Consider the following 20,560-nt stretch of genomic DNA (forward strand, 5'->3'; position numbering starts at 1 on the left):
CACTGCAACGTGTCGTGAGCATTAAAGATTTGGCGTGACCCGATTGTCAAATTCTCTTAACTTTAATTTATTTATTTTATTTTTAGTCCTTTTGATTAATAGTTATAGTTGTGTGGTAGTTTGTTAGTAATAGCTTTTGCCTTATTTTTCATAATTTGCTTTTATTCCTAGGATTTAATTTTTGTTCTTAGTATTAATTTCTTTTAGGTTACATTGTTAGCTTTAGTTTTGATTAAGTGTACTTGTTTGTGTGAATTTTTGTTGGGTTAAGTTTTATTAAATTTTAGATTTGTTTTAGTTTGGTTTCGTGTGCTTATTAAAGTTTTCTTCTTAGGATTTGCATTTAGTTTTTTTTCTTTGAAATTGTTGTTGCGATTGCTTGTGAGCCTCTTGTGTGTTTGATTGATGAATGCAAACTAGAAGGTCTTGTAACAAATAGTTATTCCCTTTGAATCTTGAAATTGAACGCACTTGTAAGATGAATAGAAAACAAGCACATAGGATGACTGACCAGGATGCAACCGCACTTGTGCCCCTTAGCCAACATTTCGCACCCAACACGTACACCTCAGCCTCATGTATCCGTATCCCTAATGTCCAGACACAACAATATGGGATCAAAACTAGTGTCATCCGATTGCTGCCAATTTATTATGGGAATTTAAATGAGGAGCCATACAAACACTTAGATGAATTTTTAGAGGTTTGCTCTATAGTTAGACTTCAAAACGTAAATGAAGATGTCGTGTGCTTAATTTTATTCCCATTCTCACTTAAAGATCGAGCCAAACAGTGGCTCAATTCTTTGGTAGCAGGGTCCATTACCTCTTGGGCCCAAATGCAATAAGGATTCCTCAAAAAGTATTATCCCATTGGTAAAACCAACCGCATAAGACAAGCCATCACTAGTTTCACTCAACTAGATGGTGAGGAATTTTATGAGAGTTGGGAACGTTTGAAGGAAATGCTTAGGAAGTGTCCCCATCACACAGTCCCTAGGTGGCAATTAGTTTGTACTTTTTATGACGAATTGACCGAAAGGCATAGGAATATGGTAGACGCCTCATGTGGAGAAACATTTATGCACAATGACAAGAATGAGTTATGGCAACTCTTCGAGACCTTAAGTGAAAATTCAATGCACCACATTTCTACGTCTAGAATGCCTATCTCATGATAACCATCCAAGAAGGGTGGTGTGTATGAGGTGTCACAGTTAGATGACATTAGTTCCAAGCTAGAGGTGTTGGCCCACCGGTTTGACAAGTTTGTATCTATACAAGGGCAACCCTCTACACAATCATATCAGGATAGTGCGAACTAGGATGTTTTTACCATGCATTTCACTCTTGACATCCAATTGAGGAACCCGCCCCTGACCCTTTTAAGGAGCAAGTGCAGGCTACACAAGGCTTCTAGAGATGGAACGATCCGTACTCGAACACATACAATCTTGGGTGGTGTAACCACCCAAATTTTTCATGGAAGCCACAACCACCTTAGAATGTCCCCACTAATATGCCATATAGGAACAATCCTTCCAATCAGCAAGGCAATTATAGGGAGCAACCTTCAATCCAACCACCCGTCCAACCTAGGATCCCACCTCCTATTCAGCAGCCCACTATAGTGCCCTGTTCACTGGAATCAATGATGGCTCAAATGCTCCAAACCATGCAAGAACAAAAAGCCAACATGAATGCTAGGTTAGAGAAGAATACCCAACTTCTACGTTCTCATTCCCAATCCATTAGTAAGTTAGAGACCCGATTGGTCAAATAGCTAAAGTAGTCAATAGGAGGGAACAAGGCCAATTGACTAGTCAAGTCATAGGTAACCCTAGTGGTTCTTTTCAGCATAAAGGGTTTTTCGAACAAGCTAATGCTGTGATGACTCTTCGGAGTGGCCGAGAGCTAATTAGGCCTGAGAGGGAAGTAAAAATCCAGGGTAGAGAAGAGGAAAGTCTAGGGAGGGACCAAGCCAAAGAGAGTGAGAGTGAGCCACTTGTAAAGTCAAGTGTTCAGAGACCGGGTAAGGAGAAAGTTGGGGACAATGAACCATCCTCTGCATTGTACATACCGAGAGCACATTTTCCTCAATGCTTAAAGCCCCAAAATGTTCCCACTACTAGGAAAAGCGCTAGGATGGAAGAAATGGTTGAGTTGTTTAAGCAGGTACATATTAACATTCCACTTTTAGATGCCATTAAGCAAGTACCTTCTTATGCCAAATTCCTCAAAGACTTATGCACGTAAAAGAGGCGAATGAAATCTCACACACCCAAGACTGTACATTTATAGGAAAATGTAAGTGCGGTTGTCTCAAACCGCCTTCCCTCGAAGTTAAAGGATCCTAGAGCTCCTATTATTTCTTGTGTGATAGGTGATGTCATGATTGATTGAGCACTCTTAGACTTAGGGGAAAGCGTGAACTTATTACCCGCTTCTGTGTATGAACAATTTAACTTAGGTAAGCTCAAGTCTACTGAAGTCATGCTACAGTTAGCTGACTGATCGGTCAAAATGCCTAGGGGCCTAATTGAGGACGTGTTAATTAAGGTTGAGGAACTATATTTTCTGGTGGATTTTCTTGTCTTAGACATTGAGTATACGAGCAGTGGAAGTATGTCACCGATTATTTTAGGGAGACCTTTTCTAGCAACGGCAAATGCTTGCATTAACTGTAGATCAGGAGAGATGGAAATGTCTTGTGGGAATAGGAAACTGAGACTTAATGTGTTTAATGCTGGTTTAGGGCCTATGCATGAGGAAGATAACAAGTGTTTCATGGTTGATACTATTGACAGTCTAGCGGAGGCTCACACCCCATAGATGTTATGTGATGATGCGATTTACACTCTTATGAATCCATCTGTTGAGGAGATATGTAGCTTGAGTGCAATGTCTAAGATTCAGGAGGTTAGTGCATCTATGAATAGGCCACCCACTTTAGAGCGTCAACCTTGGAACATTAAGTATGAACCCTTACCACCTTTGTCTAATACGACACAACTGAGGTCAATTGAGTCTCAACTAGTCTTAGAGTTGAAGGCCTTGCCTGATACTCTCAAGTATGTTTTCCTGGGACCCAACAAGACCTTACCTATGATCATTGCTGCCAACTTAGACAATGAGCAAGAAGAGAGATTAGTGGCAGTCTTGAAAAGACATAAGGAAGCAATCGATTGGTCAGTAACTGATTTGCGAGAGATTAGCCCTTCTTTATGCATGCATCATATATTTTGTGAAGAGAATGCTAAACCAGTGCATGAATCTTAAAGAATATTAAACCCGAACATGAAGGAGGTGGTGAAGAAAGAGGTGATCAAATGGCTTGATGTGGGTATCATCTACCCCATATCCGACAACCAATGGGTGAGTCCGACCCATGTTTTACCTAAGACGAATGGCCTCACCGTTGTTGAAAATGAAAGAGGTGAGTGAATTCCTACCCGTACTCCAACAGGATGGAGAGTTTGCATTGATTTTAGGAAGCTCAACCTAGCCGCTAGGAAGGATCATTTCCTGCTCCCATTTATTGACCAAATCCTAGAGAAACTTGCAGGGTAGGCTTCTATTATTTTCTGGATGGCTATTCCAGATATAACCAAATACCAGTTGCCTCCGAAGACCAGGAAAAAACCATGTTCACATTTCCTTTTGGTACGTTTGCCTGTCGTCTCATGCCCTTCGGGTTATGCAATGCACAGGCAACGTTTCAAAGGTGCATGTTATCAATATTTTCTAACATGGTGGGTCAATTCCTTTAAGTCTTCATGTATGATTTTTCTGTGTTTGGCACATCTTTTGATGATTGTCTCGAAAAACTTGAGTTGGTGTTGAAACGATGTAAAAAGACAAATCTTGTTCTTAGTTGGGAGAAGAGCCATTTCATGGTTCAAGATTGAATTGTCTAAGGTCATGTAGTTTCCAAGAAGGGGATAACAGTGTATAAGGCAAAGGTGGGGTTGATTTCTCAACTTCTACCATCTTCATCGGTCAAACAAATTAGATCTTTCCTAGGCCATGTAGGATTTTATAGGCATTTCATCCAAAATTTTAGCAAGATCTCTAAGCCTTTGTGTGATTTGCTTGCTAAAGATGTGTCATTTGTTTTTTATGATTCTTGTATGATTTTCTTTACCATTTTGAAAGAAGCGTTGACCACAACACCTATCATGCAACCTTCTAATTGGAATCTTCCTTTTGAAATGATGTGTGACGCGTCGGACTATGCCATTGTTGTAGTCCTTGGCCAACGGGTGAATAAAAAGCCCGTTGTGATCTACTACACAAGCAAGACTCTCTCCGATGCTCAATGCAATTACACCACTTCCAAGAAGGAATTGCTTATCGTAGTGTTCTCCCTTGATAAGTTCTAGTCTTATCTTCTTAGGTCTAGGATAGTTGTCTTTACAGACCATGTTTCAGTTAGGTATTTGTTAGACAAGAAAGACAGTAGGCCTAGACTAATTTGATGGATTTTGTTGTTGCAAGAGTTTGATCTAGAGATCAAAGATAAAAAGGGTAGTGATAATGTGGTCGCCGACCACTTGTCTAGACTCTTTACAGAGTATGTCCCTAGTCAATGTTGAATGACTCTTTCACATATGAGCATGTAATGCCCCACTTGAGGTACGTTGTTATTGTTTCCTCTTCCGCTCTTATTTGAATTGGTTTTGGTAGTATTGTTTGATGGAATGTTATGTTGTGTGTTTGCCCTGAAATTGGTTGAAAATAGAAGAATTTTAGTGTACCAAGCTTCGCCGGGGCGAAGAAGAATCTTCGCCGCGGCGAAGATGCGTTGAAACCACGGGGAAACTCTCTGGACAGTTTCGCCGCGGCGACAGAGGTTTCTTCACCGCGGCGACAGGCCGAATAAAATGTTGAGTGAGTTTTAGACATTTTCTTCCCCAAGGGCTATTTGACCATTCTACCCCTAATTAGCAGGAAAAGTGGGGAGTGAATTGTAAGGATTTTTCATGGAGAATATGTTGATATGGGGGTGAGTTTGTAATGAATCAAAGGATATGGATGGAATTTCCATAGAAGAATAAGGGCAAAATGGGAATGAGTGTGTTTATATTTCTTTAAAAGGAATTAGAATCAAAGAAACCCCTCATTTCTCTTCTTCTCAAACGCAACTCTTCATTCTACTCCTCTCAACTTCTCTTTTCTTTTGATCAAGGATTTCCAAGGGATTTTGAAGTGATTTGGGGTATAGAAAACAACCTAAGGCTTCCTAAGGTAAGGATTTCTCCTTAAGTTGTGTGATTTGTAGATTTTAGTTCATTTTGGATTTTGAGGGTTTTCATTCTTTTGGTTAAGAGTAGAGAGAATAGTCAAGAAAACCAAGTGGAAAGAAGATTTGGTGAAGTCTCTCCATAGCAAGTAAGTAAAACCCAACCCAAGTTGAGATTTATGAAATTTCTTGATTAGGGTTTTGATAGACTTGATGTATGTATGTGATATACATGTAATATGGCATGTATGAAGGATTAAATAGAGATTTCTATGCTTTGTGAATGTTAATACCTTGCAAATATGAGAAATGGGTTGTTGGATTGGCAAGGTAGTTGAGATGGATTTGAAGGGGTGTTATGGAACCCTTTTTGGAAGTGTTTTATTTGACAGGTTATTATGGCTTTGTGAAGGGGTTTTTCCCCATTTTGGATGGTTAGGAAAAGTTTTAGATTCATGGCTATGATAGAGTTTTATAGTGCACATGAGTTGTTTGATGAAATGCCTAATAGAGAATTGAGTGTGAGTAATGAACCTTAATTCTTGCAACATTGCATGTTGGCATTTCACAAGTGCATTAGTAGAGATGAATCATCCATGTGCATTGTTATATGCATTGAAAAGTGACCTAAGGAAGAGTAGGAAACTTTGTGTATAGAAATACCCTATGAGTAGAGAGCTTAGTGGGTAAAATTACTCTAAGGGTAGAGAGCATTGAAAAATGCTACAATAGAATGAGTTAGAAGAGTAGTATAGTTGGGATGATGCTTTGTGATCATCACCCGACCGTTATGGGAATCGGATTGATGCTTTGTGATCATCATCCGAATAGCCTTGGAGAGATGGGTCGATGCTTAGTGATCGTCACCCAATGAGTAATAGGAATGGGTAGATGCTTTGTGACCACTACCCGATTAGTTAAGAGATATGTAGGTTGATGCTTTGTGATCATCATCCAATGGCTAGTAGAAGCGGGTTGATGCTTTGTGATCATCACCCGATAGTGACTAGAGACGGGTAAATGCTTGGTGATCATTACCCAAAATTCATGAGGAACGGGTAGGTGCTAGGTGATCTCCACCCGATAGTTAGGAGGAACCGAGTTGGTGCTTTGTGATCCTCACTCGGTAGTCACTAAGAACGGGTTGGTACTGTGTGAATTCCACCCGATAGCCATAGAGAGTGAGATGGTGCTGTGTGAACGCCATTCGGCCGTACCTCCGGTAAGATGAGGCCATGGTATTTAGTAGAAACAAAAACAGAAACAGAATTAGAAAAGGAAAGAATTAAGAGTCACACACGGGGACAGACAGTTAGAGAGTTTTACTTACTGAGCATTAATTGTGCTCACCCCGTTATTTTCCTTTGTGGATGCAGGTTCTAGGTGTTGATGCGGTCGGAGGGGCGTCGGCAAGCGAGGAGAAATAGCTACACTGTTTCCCCTGTTTTGTCTTTTAAAAATGCATTTTTGTAAACAGTACTCTTTGTGTATAAAAGACATATGAATTATAATGAAAAGAAATTTTTGGGGCCCAATTTTATATTGTTATTATGCATGCATTGTGTACCAGTTTTCAGTAGATGTTACAGAGCAACTATTTTCAATATCCCAATCCGAAGCACCTTGGTATGCCCATATAGTCAATTACCTAGCTGTAGGACAATTACCATTAGAGTGGACCAAAACTCAGAAAGATCATTTCTTTGCAACCATCAAGCATTATTTTTGGGAAGACCCAGACCTTTTTAGGGTGTGTGCAGACATGATTGTTAGGAGATGTGTTCCCGACCACGAGTTTAGTAGTGTAATTGCATTTTGTCATTCTTATGCTTGTGGTGGTCATTACAGTGGCAAGGTGACTGCTTTAAAGGTCCTCCAGTGTGATTTTTATCGTCTACTTTTTTAGCAATGCATTCTTTCATTGTCGTGCTTGTACTTCATGTCAGAAATTAGGGAATATTGGTAGATGAGATATGATGCCCCTTAATCTTATTTTGATTGTGGAAGTGTTTGATGTGTGCGGTATTGATTTCATGGGTCCATTTCTCTCATCTTTTGGCTTTGAAAATATCTTGCTTGCAGTGGATTATGTGTCTAAATGGGTAGAAGCCATTGCCACTAGAACCAATGGTCATAGGATGGTCGTCAACTTTGTTCAATCACACATATTTAGTCGTTTCGGTCACCCGCATGCCATCATCAGTGATGGTGGTTCGTATTTCACCAATAGGCACTTTGGCTTACTATTGAAAAAGTACTCAATCACTCACAGAGTTGCCACACCTTATCACACTCAAACTATTGGACAAGTGGAACTTGTTAATAGGGAAATTAAGACTATCTTAGAGAAAATGGTACAGCCCGATCGTAATGATTGGTCAGTGCATCTGAATGATGCACTTTGGGCCTATCGAACTGCATATCATACCCCTATTGGAATGTCCCTATCCGTTAGTTTTTGGGAAAACATGTCATTTACCTATAGAACTTGAACATAGAGCATATTGGGCCACAAGGAAATTCAATTTTGATATGACCATGGCTGGTGACCATAGGAAAATCCAACTTTCGGAGTTAGATGAGCTAAGACACGAAGCTTATGAGAACTCTCGCATCTCTAAAGAAAAGACTAAGGCTTTTCATGATAAACACATTTTTAGGAAGTCATTCTCTCCTAATCAAAATGTAATAGCCACTACTACTCAAAACTTATAAAGAAATACATATAAAATAACATAAAGAAATTGGGCCCACATTTTTCTTTTATTAAACATATATACATACTTTTTACAAACATATACATTTTTACACAAAATGTATAAGGTATAAAAAGGGTCATCAAAAACATCAGGGACAGTGTAACCGCTCCTCCTCGCATGCCGACATCCATCCGACAGTGTCCTCACCTAGGTCCTGCAAAACATGGAAAAACAACGGGGTGAGCACTAAAATAATGCTCAGTAAGTAAACCCTCTCTCATGCTATCCCCGTAACTCTCTCTCTAATTCTTTCCTTACAACTCCTCATTCAGTTTCTCTTTGGGTACTTCTCTCCTTTTTCTCTTTCTCTTAGAACTCTTTTCTGATAACTCTTTCCTGATAACTCTTTCCTGATAACTCTTTCATAAATCCATAAATCACGACCCCATCTTACCGGGGGCACGGCCGGGACTCACTCCCACTCTACGTGATCTCTACTCATGTTAGCCGATCGGACTCGGTTATGCATGGATTCGGAACCCTTGGCCGTGTGAGTATATAATCTCTCTCTCGGGTACTCGGGTATAGCCCTCATCCGCATGCACTCTCACGGGCTACACCACTTCTCTATCTGATACTCATGCCGCTCTCTCAATGCGGCGTACATGCGGGAATACTCTACCCATTACTCACGGGTTCCCCATCGCACAACCTACTCTATTCTCTTTCTCTTAACTCTTAAGGAACTTATACTCAAATTCTCTGCTAAATCTCAAGCTACTTCTCAAGTGTATAAACAAAGGTATAGAGCTATCTCATGCTCCCTAATGCACTAATGAAATGCCCACTACAAGATTTCCTCAAAACAGTCATTCTGCACCAGTCACACTAAAACGGCCATAACTTGTGCTATACTCCTCGGATTACTACGATTCTGGTCTCGTTTCAAAGCTTAGAAACAGGGCTACAACTTCTCTGTTTTGGTCTCAGCCCAGTTCAAACCGTAAGATTCTCAAAAATTACTTAGAAAGTTACGGCAGTGACAGGGCAGATTTCACTTAGGCATTTCCTCAAACATCTCATGTGCATATAAACACCCTTCTAAAATTACTACTATACTTCATTCTTTAACTATCCAAATTAGGGAAAAACTCCCTCAAATACTCATAATCCCTGTCAAGAAAAGCACTCCCAAAGAGGTTTACACTACATCTCTCAAACTTCATCTCAAACTCCATTTTTCATCACCCATCAATAACACTTCTCATATATGGAATTTATCCAACAACTACAAAATAACTACTCATCTCAATTCAATTTCTCATTGATTATACTACATACTGATCATGCATACATCTCTACTCAAAAAGCTTATTTAAAACTCAAGTTGGTTGGATTTACTTACCTTGTGCAAAGATGGCTTCTTTAGCACTTTTCCTTCCTTTTGTGGTCTTGTCTCCTCTCTACAACTCAAAACAACCACAAGGACAGCAACAACCCAATAAGACTTCACTATAATTATAAGAAAACTCACATCTAAAGCATGAATTCTTACCTTAGGATGCCTTAGATGAGATCTCTACTCAAAACCCCTCTTAAATTCCTTAGAACTCTTGGAGAATTGGGTGGAGAAATTGAGAGAATATGGGCAATTGGAAGAGGCGGTGGAATGAAGATGAATAAAGGCTTTCTCTACACTTTACTCTTTTTAGTTCATATTAAAAGCTTCATTTCCGATTTTGCCCTTGCCCTTTCTTGGAAATTCCATCTATATCCTTTGATTCCTTACAAATACACCTCCACCAAAACACAATCTCTACTAAATTTCCTTTCATTTTACTCCCCACTTTTCCTACTAATTAGGGGTAGAATGGTCATTGTGTCCCAAAGGAGAATTCTCTAGAAAACTCAAGAATCTTTGTTTTAGGCTCGTCGCCGCGACGAAGCATTTTTCGTCACCTCGGCGAAATAGGGCAGAACCTACCCGTAATACAACTTCTCCTCCTCGCCGCGGCGAAGCTTCTTCTTCGCCCCGGCGAAGATTGGATTTCCAACTTCACCAAAACTCAACCAATTTCAAGGCAACAATTCAACCAACTCAACATACAAACTCAATTAAAGTTGAAACAATAAACTTTTAACTAATACAACAAATCTTAAACACGTACCTCAAGTGGGATATTACACAAAAAGTGTTGCTCCTTAATTCTAAGCTCAATCTCTTTTTGGGGAAGCCTCAGTCACGATGGGATGACCCTTTTATTGTTCTTAATGTTTTCCCTCACGGAGCTGTTGAAATCCAAAACCCAAAAACGGGACAAGTTTTAAGGTGAATTGCCAAAGACTTAAACCTTATGTCGATGACATTAATGATGGAGAGGTGATTGAGGAGTGTTCTTTGTTAGAACCACATTAGCTATTTCAGTGCACTAAGGCTGGCTGAAGGCTTTAAACTTAGCACTTATGGGAGGCAACCCATCTTTGTAAATATGTTTTTATTGCTTTTATGTTTTTGTTGTTTTTGTCTTTGCAGGAATTGCCATGTTTGGAAACTCATTAACTAGTTGAAGGCCATGCTTATGCATGCTCCACAAACTTCGTTGGTGACAACCCCACCATTGGTCCTCAAGTTTTATCTCTCCACCTTATATGTTGTTATTGTTAGATTTTTTCTCAATTATGTTGGACGATTTTAATGTTATTGATCATATTGCCATTTGAGATCATTTGATGCTAAGTTGGGGAGGATGTTTGTAGTTGTGGGTCATTGGGGACAATGACATTTTAAGTTGGGGAGTGTTGATTGATTTTTATTTTTGTGGATTATGTTGTTGATCATATTTTTGTGAAGTGTTGTTGATGATGCTTTTGTGGAGATTGTGTGTTGAATGGATTGTGCTTAAATTTTTGTGGCATGCTTATGTTTTTGGTTGAAAATATGTTGAATTTTACTCTTGTAAGTCCAAAAGTGGTAAAAGTGAACTTAAGTGAGCCATTTTTTAAAAAAAAAAAAATTATGAATTCATGCATAATCACCATTTTAGAAGCAATTGAGCTGATAGTTGAGAGGTTGTGTGAGCTTTTTGAAAATGGTTTGTTGCAACATGGTTTTTAACATTGAACTATTATTTTTGTTATGTGCTAGGTTTGTCCATAATTGTGGTTAGACACCGTTTTGTGTGAATGTGTTTTAGTGTTTATGCAAATCTCCCACATACTTTACATGCCTATGGAGCAAATTTTCATTAATTATCTCACGTATGTTAAAAGTACTAGAATGTTGCTTGATGATTTGGTTTTGATTTGTAGCCTAGTTGACTCGAGTGAGTATGCCCGAGGGGTGTCCTACATTTAATCCCCTAAAGCTATCTAGCTTAGGAGCGGTTGGCTAAAGCTCATTACACGGGTCCTCTAGAAAGCTTAATAAGTCATTACATAGATCATGAGCTTTATAAAAAAATAAAATAGTATAAGTCTTGACTTGTAGCCTTGTTGGTTCGGGTGAGTAAGTTTGAGGAGTGTTCTGCACTTAGTGCCCTATAGCCATCTAGTTTGGGAGCCATTGACCTAAAGCTCGCTACACAGACCTTCTAGAAAGCTTCAGAAGTTAAGGCAAGAAAAAAAAAATCAAGAGATGAATGAAAAAGAAATTATATGTTAAAATCATGTGTGGAAAATGAGCATTATGTTGCATGTACATAAGTTGGGGAGTTTTGCATGACATTTTGACATTGTGATATGTGTTAGTAAATGATCCATATACGCAGCAGAAACAAAAAAAATATAACACAAGGATCGTTTACATGAGCCAAGATCAAGGGTATAATTTTACAATTTATATTAAAGTAAAATCTGCACAAAAGGTTAATCAAGAGTTTAGAATAACATACACACGTTTGGAGGCTCCTCCAAAATAGTCATTGTACGTATTTGCTACCGACCCAAGCGTAGGATCGAACTTATGAAGTCCACATGAAGAAAATCATAAAGAACCAAAGAGGGATTTGCTAGATCCTCTTTAGCTTTAAGATTAAAGAAGAATGAAATCAAAATGAATTGATTTTAGGCAAAATGGGTTTCTGCAATGGGAGAGAAATGGGGCTGCTGTGTATTTGGTTTTACAATGAAAATGAGCTAATCAATTAATTGTCAAATTTTACAAATAAACATTTTCTTTTATAGTAAAACTTTAATGCCCTATTCCCATATGGAATAGGCTTGGGCTCCAACCCAAACACCCTATGTTACCAAACACTCCCTAATTAGATATTTTATTTATTTCATCACTATCTCAATTAAACTCAATTAATATATATATTAACATTTAACAATAATGATTATTTAATTAAATATATGTGAACACATATTTAAACGTAATTTCACTTATTTAATTTTTTTAATTAAATAAAGGCTACAACTCTCAGCAAATTTAATTGCATTGTGAAATTACAAAAATACCCTTTCGCCTTAAAAGATGAAAACGCCATTCCTTCTTCTTGGATCTTAAATTATCTTCTATGTGTGTGACCCATAGGCTCCTCATCATACCGGCAGTGTATAGTATCGCGATTGACACCAATTAATCATCTCACTGTACGCATACCAAGATTGGCCCCTAGCAAGGCATCATGGCCACCTGATAGATTCGGATTCAGCAAGATAGCTACCTGTTAACGATATGGTTACCATACAATTTGATCCTTTCATCATAGGTTATCTAGATGAGACGAAGGCATAGAAATAGTGTCAACCTTCGGTTACTCTCAATATTATGTATTCAGTTTCTGGACTAATGACCTGTATTATAAATTGGATAGAGCAACAACTCAATCCCATTGCGGCCACAGTTTTAGTGTCATTGCCATATACTGAATTGCGCCATGAGATAACTTCTCTCATACCCGGGAGTGATGAATCCTCTGTCTATCCACCATAGTCTTGATACACTCCTTGATGCAACCAATCACCACTGTATTGATAGCTCTGAAAAGAACTGCGTTAGGCTAGTGTCAAACTGCACCAATCGGTGCACAAGGTGCTCCGGTGATCTCAAGTCTAAGGATCACATGCACCACCATTCGTTAGAGGATTTATTCCATAGACACTAGGGTTACCATCCATATGGAATCCTTTGGTGGGTCAGTCCAGTGAACTTGCTGCGGTGTATTCACCTACAGCAAGCACCCATGTGTTGCACCAGGTTGTCACCAAACAACCTTGACAAGTGAGATCAGTCACTGCCTTTTGACAGGGTTGTTCAATACTATGATAGCCTTACCGTATTATCTGTGCCCTTACTTCAGAATAATACTGAGGCTACGAACATTTCTAGAATGGACACCATATGTACTCATAGGGTTCTCACTATCAAGATTTGAAACACTTGATACCCTCATCATGGTTCCACCATTCTAAGGACATATATCAATACATATTACAATAATAATGATTCACGCAATATAGAATAAAATTCCTTTTATTGATTAATGAACATTATTACAAAGAGTCAATTCTACAATAATTGATTGGCTCTAGGGCATCTACTCTAACAATAAGAACATGAAATGTGTGTTTGAGAAGCTTGAATGGAGATAGGCAAATCTTGACAGAAACTTTAGTTCCTTATTTAGGATTGTGTTGCTTACTTGGTATGTTCAAATTCTTCACTTTTCCTTTTGATGAATGTCTTGGTTGTTGATTAATATGGTTGTGTATGGTCTTGTGAAAATGTTGGAAATTTTCTTTTATTTTACTTGAGGATGAGCAAAGCGTAAGTTGGGGAGTGTGTTAGAGTCATGAAAGTGACTCTATTTTGGTGATAAAAAGACCCTATGTGCGATTAAAAAGAAATCATATTGAGGCAATTAAGAAATTCATGAATTTATTCATGAAAAATCACATCCTAATGTTTTCTTATGAATTTAACATGTTTGGAATGATTTTGGGAATGGTATGAGTTGATATTAGGTTGTGATTTATGGATTAGGGGTGATTTTGTTTCATATATTCTGTTTAGGGGGTAAACTGTCATATTTTTATGGGGTTGATTTTATCACTTTTCAATCATACAGGGACCAAATGGAAAATTTCCACTTTTTGTATAAGAAGGAAGTGAAGGGTCGCTTTCCAGCAGCACCACTCACCCCAAACCACAGTTCCACTGTCGAAAACCTTTCCCCTTCCATTTTTTTTGACTCCACATCTCCCCCTTGCACCGATCTCCACCATCCATCATCCCCACTGCCGCATGACACTTTACCTACCTTTACCGATGACCTTTCAGCTTCTAACGGCTTTTCTCCTATTTTCCAGTAGCCTCTCACTTCCCTGGTGACTGATCTACCTTCCTCATGCTCAGATCCATCTTCCTCTAAGCTCCATTACCGTCGTTTAGCCGCCATCTTGCCAAATTGTTGCTGTGACTATTCAGCTTCCTCGCCATTTTTTTGTGTATTTTCCAGTGACCTCGCACCTTCCAACTAAAAGATCCATCATCTCCATCACCTGATCTATCTTCCCGTACCCTTGGGTCTCCTTTTCACCAGTCGCCACCATGAGCCACCGCTGGACTCTAGCGAGTTGCATCTGTTCATCTTCCAGGAGTTCCGTTGGTCTTTTTCACCTCTTCATAGCATCTTCCAGTAGCCAGTCACTTGCTCTTTGCCATGACCAGCTTCGTTTCCACCGCTCCAGCCTCCATGGACACCACCATGAGTGGCTGAGCTTTCGGTTGTCTGTTACGGTGTAGGTGAGATCGAGATTAACTCCCATGACTCTCCTCAACAACTCTCGACAAGTTGAATGAGCTCGATTGTTGGACATTTGGTTAAGTATTGTGTATCAAACTATGTTTGTTTTTGTTTCTTGATTGATTACGATACTTTAATTGTAGTTTGATGTGCAATTTGTGATTATTGATGTTGTCCATTGAGGTTAGTTGTTGATATAAAACTTAATGCATGCTAAATGTTGGTTTGAGATAATTAAATGTTGATTATTGCTCTAAATTACTTCGCATCGATTGTAATTGAGTTATATTTGCATTTAATGCCATATCTACTTATGTTACATTGATTGTGTAGTTGGTTGATTGGATGATACGTGTTGATGAATTGTATTTGTTAATGACGTACCAACTAGTGGTGTTGACTTGTGGAGTTTTTCGGTAGTCAAAGATAGTCTTTAACCGATCGAACTTGAACAATTGGGTGAGACATGATAGATTATACCTAGAGTGCCAGAAAGCGATTTTATTGATTTACCTTTGTAATAGCTGCTTGATACTACTATGCTCATAAAAAAAATACTTAAAATAAAATAGGAGTACATTAATAAAAATAGTTGGGCCCAAATTTTCTTTTATTTAATATACATATTCTTTTACAAAAGTCAGTATCCTTTACAAAAGTTCACAAAAGTGTGGTGGACAGTGTAACTACTCCTCCTTGCCCACCGACATCCATTCAACTGCGTCCTCATCTAGAACCTACAAAAACATAGAAAAACAACGGGGTGAGCAAAATAATGCTTAGTAAGTAAATCCTCTACTTGTCTATCCCCGTAACTCTTTCTCTTAATTCTTTCCTTACTCTCTTCTCTTCTCATTTCTGTTCTCTTTCTGTTTTTGTTTCTCATACTCTTTTCTATATACTCTCTGGTGTATGTCACGACCTCATCTTACCGGAGGCACGGCTAGGGACTCAACCCACTCTTTGTGACTCTACTCATTCTCTTTCTGTTCTTTCTATTTCTCTGTTTTCCCATTCTACTCATGGGAATGTCACGGCCTCATCTTACTGGAGGCACGGCCGGGAACTCTCCCGCTCTACATGACTTCTACTCATTTCTGTACCGATCGGATTCAGTTATGCATGGATTCGGAACCTTTGGCCATGTGAGTGTACATTCTTTCTCTCTATCTCTCGAATGTCACAGCCCCTTCTTATCGGAGGCATGGCTGGAGCCTCATGTTCTACTTTTCGTGACAATCACGGCCTCATCTGACCGGAGGCACGGCTAGGGATTACAAAGCACCCACACTCGTGACTTTACTCATCACTCACGGGTTCCCCATCGCACAACCTACTCTATTCTCTTCTTTAACTCTTATAGTAGTTTAAGCACAAAAGTCTCAACTCTTTCTCAAACTAATACTCATCTTTTTCTCAAGCTAAGACTCATAGTGTAGAAATTCTCTACTCTTTCTCAAGCTACTTCTCAATGCACAATTAATGCATAAGAATGGTTCATGATCATTAATGCACTTAGGAAATGCCAATATGCAAATAACTCATTCTCATACTTCTCTTGGGCATTTCATCAAACAACTCATGTGCATACAAAAACTCTTCTCTAACTACAATTCTCTTTCTCTTTGTAACCATCCAAAATGGGAAGAAATTCCCTTCTATGGATATAACTCCTATCATAGAAGAACACTTCCAAATAATACTCAATCTCCTCCAACATCATCTCAACTCATCACACATTAACACTTCCCACAAAGAGAGCATATCCAATACCACAACATAAATACTCATCTCAACTCAATTTCTCAACACACAAACATATATCTCTACTCAATTTCTCAACAAGCATCATTTATACATGCATAAAGAAATCTCTAATCAAGGATTTCTTAAACTTTAGCTTGAGTTGGATTTACCTACCTTGTGATGGTATGATTCCACTAGCACTTCTCTTTTCCTTTGGTAGATGTCTTTTCTCTACACTTTTAAAATAATAACACAATAAGACCTTAACACCTTTATAACTAAATTTCACATCCAGAGTAAAGGTCCTTACCTTAGGATGCCTTAGATCACCTCTCTACCCATAAACCACTCAAAAGCCCTTTAGAATCCTTAAAGGATTGGATGGAAAGTTGAGAGAGAGTATGGTGGTGGAAGAAGAAGAATGAAGGGTTTCTAAAGTTAAACCCTTAATATCTCATATTTTCTCCACTCTTTCCCATTTTACCCTTACTCTTTCTTAGGAATTCCACCTTTGCCCTTTTAATTCTTTGCAAATGCACCCCAATTTAAACTATTCTATATGCAATTTCCTTGCATTTCACTCCCCACTTTTCCTGCTAATTAGGGGTAGAATGGTCATTGAGCCCCAAAGGAAGAATTCTCTAGAAACTTATTAAATTTTTCAACTGACCCGTCGCCGCGGCGAAGAACTTTCTGTCACCCCGGCGAAAACTTACAGAAACGACTCACAACTCTCAAGCCAATGTCGCCGTGGCGAAGACTATTCTTCGCCCCGGCGAAGACTGAATTTCAAAAATTCAGCAAGTCTCAACCAAAATCAGGGCAAACACTTAACCAAATCAACTCATCAATCTAACTAAGGGCCAACCAATGGAAAATAACAACATGCAAGCTCAAATGAGAACAAATCAATAAACATTCAAGCAATACAACACAATTGAACTACGTACCTCAAGTGGGGCATTACAACCTTGCCTTGTAGGTTTAAGGGATCGTAAAGTGTGGAGGAGAATTGTGTGAGTTGGTCTCGTGTCGAACCAAAACCATAGCGGCAACGTTTTTATTATAAAGTCTTCATTAATTTTAATTTCAAGCTTTTATTATTTGCATTTAGTTTGTTTAGTTTAATTAATCAATTTGCCAATTTCATTATCGTTACTCAAATTTACACTAGGTTTCCCTATGGATTCGACCCTGCTTACCGCTAACTACGATATTTAGGATTAATTTTCCGACCTTGACGACCGGCTCAACACTCATTTGATTTTTAACATAGTATTAGAGTAGATTTTGATTTTTAAAATAGTATCAAAGCAGTTTCTAATTTTCAACAATTGGCATTAGAGCAGAGTCATCTTAAGGGATCTGTGGTGAGGTTCTTAAGTTAGAGAGAGAGGGAAAAGAAAATCTGAAGGGAGATGGCACCGTTAATTTCAATGTCGCCAATTCTTGTATTTACAAGAGATCTCTACCAGATTTGGAAGGTGAAGATGCAAGGGTGTCTATAGGTTGCTAATTTGTGGGAAGTCAGCAAGACAGGAGGAGACTTTCAAGGAGAATTAGAGGATCCAATAATCACTCAATTGGAGTTACAAAAGGCAGCAGATAGGAAGAGAGCAAAGGCTCTGTCATACTTGAAATCAGTTGTGTCTGATGGAATTTTTATGAAGGTCATTGCCTGCACTACCGCCAAGGAGATTTGGGATAAGTTGCAGATAGAGTATCAAGGTTCTTTGAAGACAAGGAAGATGAAGATCGTCACATAGAAGCGACAACTTACCAATATGAGAATGATTGAGATGGAGAGTGTGTTGCAATACTTTGATAGGCTAATGAAGGTTGTGAATGAAATCAGAATCTTGGGCGAAATCCTTCCAGAAGAGAGGTTGGTAGAAAAAGTTATGGTAAGGGTGCTAGAAAAGTTCAAATCCAAGATTTCGCCTCTCAAAGATTCAAGGGATATTAAATCAATGTCAATAGCTGATTTGATAAGTGCTCTTGAAGCACAAGAACAAAGAAGGAAGATGAGAGATGAGAATGGGCTAGAGATTGCTTTACGAACGAAGGCTCAAATTTTGGGAAAAGGTAAGGGATATGGAAATAGAAGAAGTCAAGCTTTTTGCAACCATTGCAAAAAGAACAATCATTCAGATGATGATTGTTGGTACAAGAATAAGCCAAACACGTGCTGGTTGTGATCAAAAGAGGAAGAATCAATAACAAGAGCTAACTAGTGAAACACAACAACAAGTAAACGTTGTGAAAGAAAAAGATAAGGGAGAAGAAGAATTGTTGTTCACTGCCATGATAGTGGCAACTAAGGAGCAAAATGATTCATGGTTTATTGATAGTGGATGCACTCAAAACATGACTGGAAAGAAAGAGATGTTCACTCAATTGGAGGACATGAAAGGAGTTGTGAGATTGGGTAATGGAGACAAAGTGCTAATCAAAGGAAAATGTACCAATGTTGTCTCAACATTAAAAGCTATGAAATTAATTTTTGATGTTCTTTTAGCGCCTAATTTAAGTCATAATTTGATGAGTACTGATCAAATGATGCAAAAAGGATTTGTGTTTGAATTTGCAAACAATGTGTGCAAAGTAAAAGACTCTAATGATGTAGAGTTTATGAATGTGCCCATAAGAAATAGAAGCTTTGTAATGGATTGGAGTGCTATGGATGTTGATGCCCTTAGAAGTAAGGAGGAGAAAATATCGATCTTACCAACCGTAGAGGTCATAGAAAAAAACCCTCAAGAAAATATAGGCATGGATGATGTGGAAGCAAGATGAATGAGGTCTCTTGAGGAGATTAATCAAAGATGTAATAGCGCCATGATAGAACCAATTAAGGAGGAACATCATGCTAATCAAGAAGCAGAAATGTCAAAGAGCTTGCACGGAATGAGCACCAAAAAAGTTCAAGGAGGAGTGTTGAAAGATGAACTTATTTTGATGAAGGAAATGATGGCCATGTTTGAAGCGTTGGAAAAAGAATGGTTGAAGACAAAGAAGAATGAAGCAGACCACCTGGTCGCCACAACAACAAAAATGGTCGCTGCAGCAAGCGCTAGAAAAAGCACATAACGTGGAGCAAAAAGAGCAATCGCCTCAACAATAGAAAAGGTCACTGTAGCAAGCGCAAAAAAGAAGAAGAGAGGCGTGCACAAGAGAGGGTGCAAAACGTGATGAGTTGGACTTAGTTTCAAGTTTTAGAGTTTTAGTTTAGTTTAGGAGTTTAAGTTTAAGTTTAATTGTTTTCCTTTTATGTTGAGTTTAGTTAGGACTAAGAATTTGAGTTTATGTATTTTTCCCTTTCTTAGTTTGAGTAGAACAAGGAAGTAGTTTTCAATTAGGATTAGAGTTGTGATCTCTTCCTATAAAAGAGATGAGAAGTCTTCAATGTATTTTGAGTCATTCAGATTAATAAAAAGAAGAAGTTTAGTTTTCTCTCTATAAGTTCATCACGATTTTGGGCTGTGCATGTTTGATTTGTTAATCCCAAATTCCAACAGTTTTTCACATGTTGCCATACACTTTGGAGTTGGACATGTCTTCAACCTCATTATCACTTGGGATTGGAGACGTCTTAATTGTGAAAGAACCAGAACAAGACAAGAGAAGAATAGAGTGGGCACAATGTAATTCACTTCGAAGAATTCATTCAAAATTTATCTTTAAATAACAGTAGATTACATAATGGAAAATGGATTTCCAATATAAATCATGAATGATTTTACGTACATGTTTTTATCTGTTGAGGCCATATAGCTAATACATTAAATTTCCTTCGCATAGTCATAAATTCAATATTATAATATACAACATAAAAAAATCCACCCTGGTTCATGAAACAAATATGTACAGCCACTGCACTTTCCATGGGTGATGGCTGCTGCGTGCAACCACTGCAGCGCACAACCACGATCACACCGTGCACTGCTGTGCACAGCCATGGTCGCGCCCTAAAGCGTGCAGCCTTGACTTGCACGCGACAATTCCAGTCGTGTGCCCTTGCTGCTGTGCGTTGTTGTGCACAGCAGACCCACTTGCTCCCTTGCGTGTTGTAGCGTGCGAACAGGTTTGGGGACGCCTTCCACGTGTTGTTGCATGTGAGAAGGT

The 20,560-nt window shown here is 38.7% G+C and overlaps 1 protein-coding gene and 1 pseudogene across 1 annotated transcript; both read left to right on the top strand.

The window, feature by feature from the left end:
- The first annotated feature begins 1,889 nt into the window (after nucleotides 1-1,889).
- Nucleotides 1,890-18,201, top strand: LOC116132413 (annotated as a pseudogene).
- Nucleotides 18,202-18,219: 18 nt separating this feature from the next.
- Nucleotides 18,220-19,231, top strand: LOC116132414. The gene is made up of 2 exons (XM_031418064.1): nucleotides 18,220-18,520; nucleotides 18,702-19,231. Exons 1-2 carry the CDS (start codon nucleotides 18,220-18,222, stop codon nucleotides 19,229-19,231), a joined length of 831 nt encoding a protein of 276 aa, XP_031273924.1.
- The last annotated feature ends 1,329 nt before the right edge of the window (nucleotides 19,232-20,560 follow it).

The sequence above is a fragment of the Pistacia vera genome, unplaced genomic scaffold (assembly GCF_008641045.1).
Source record: "Pistacia vera cultivar Batoury unplaced genomic scaffold, PisVer_v2 Contig251, whole genome shotgun sequence".
NCBI lineage: Eukaryota > Viridiplantae > Streptophyta > Magnoliopsida > Sapindales > Anacardiaceae > Pistacia > Pistacia vera.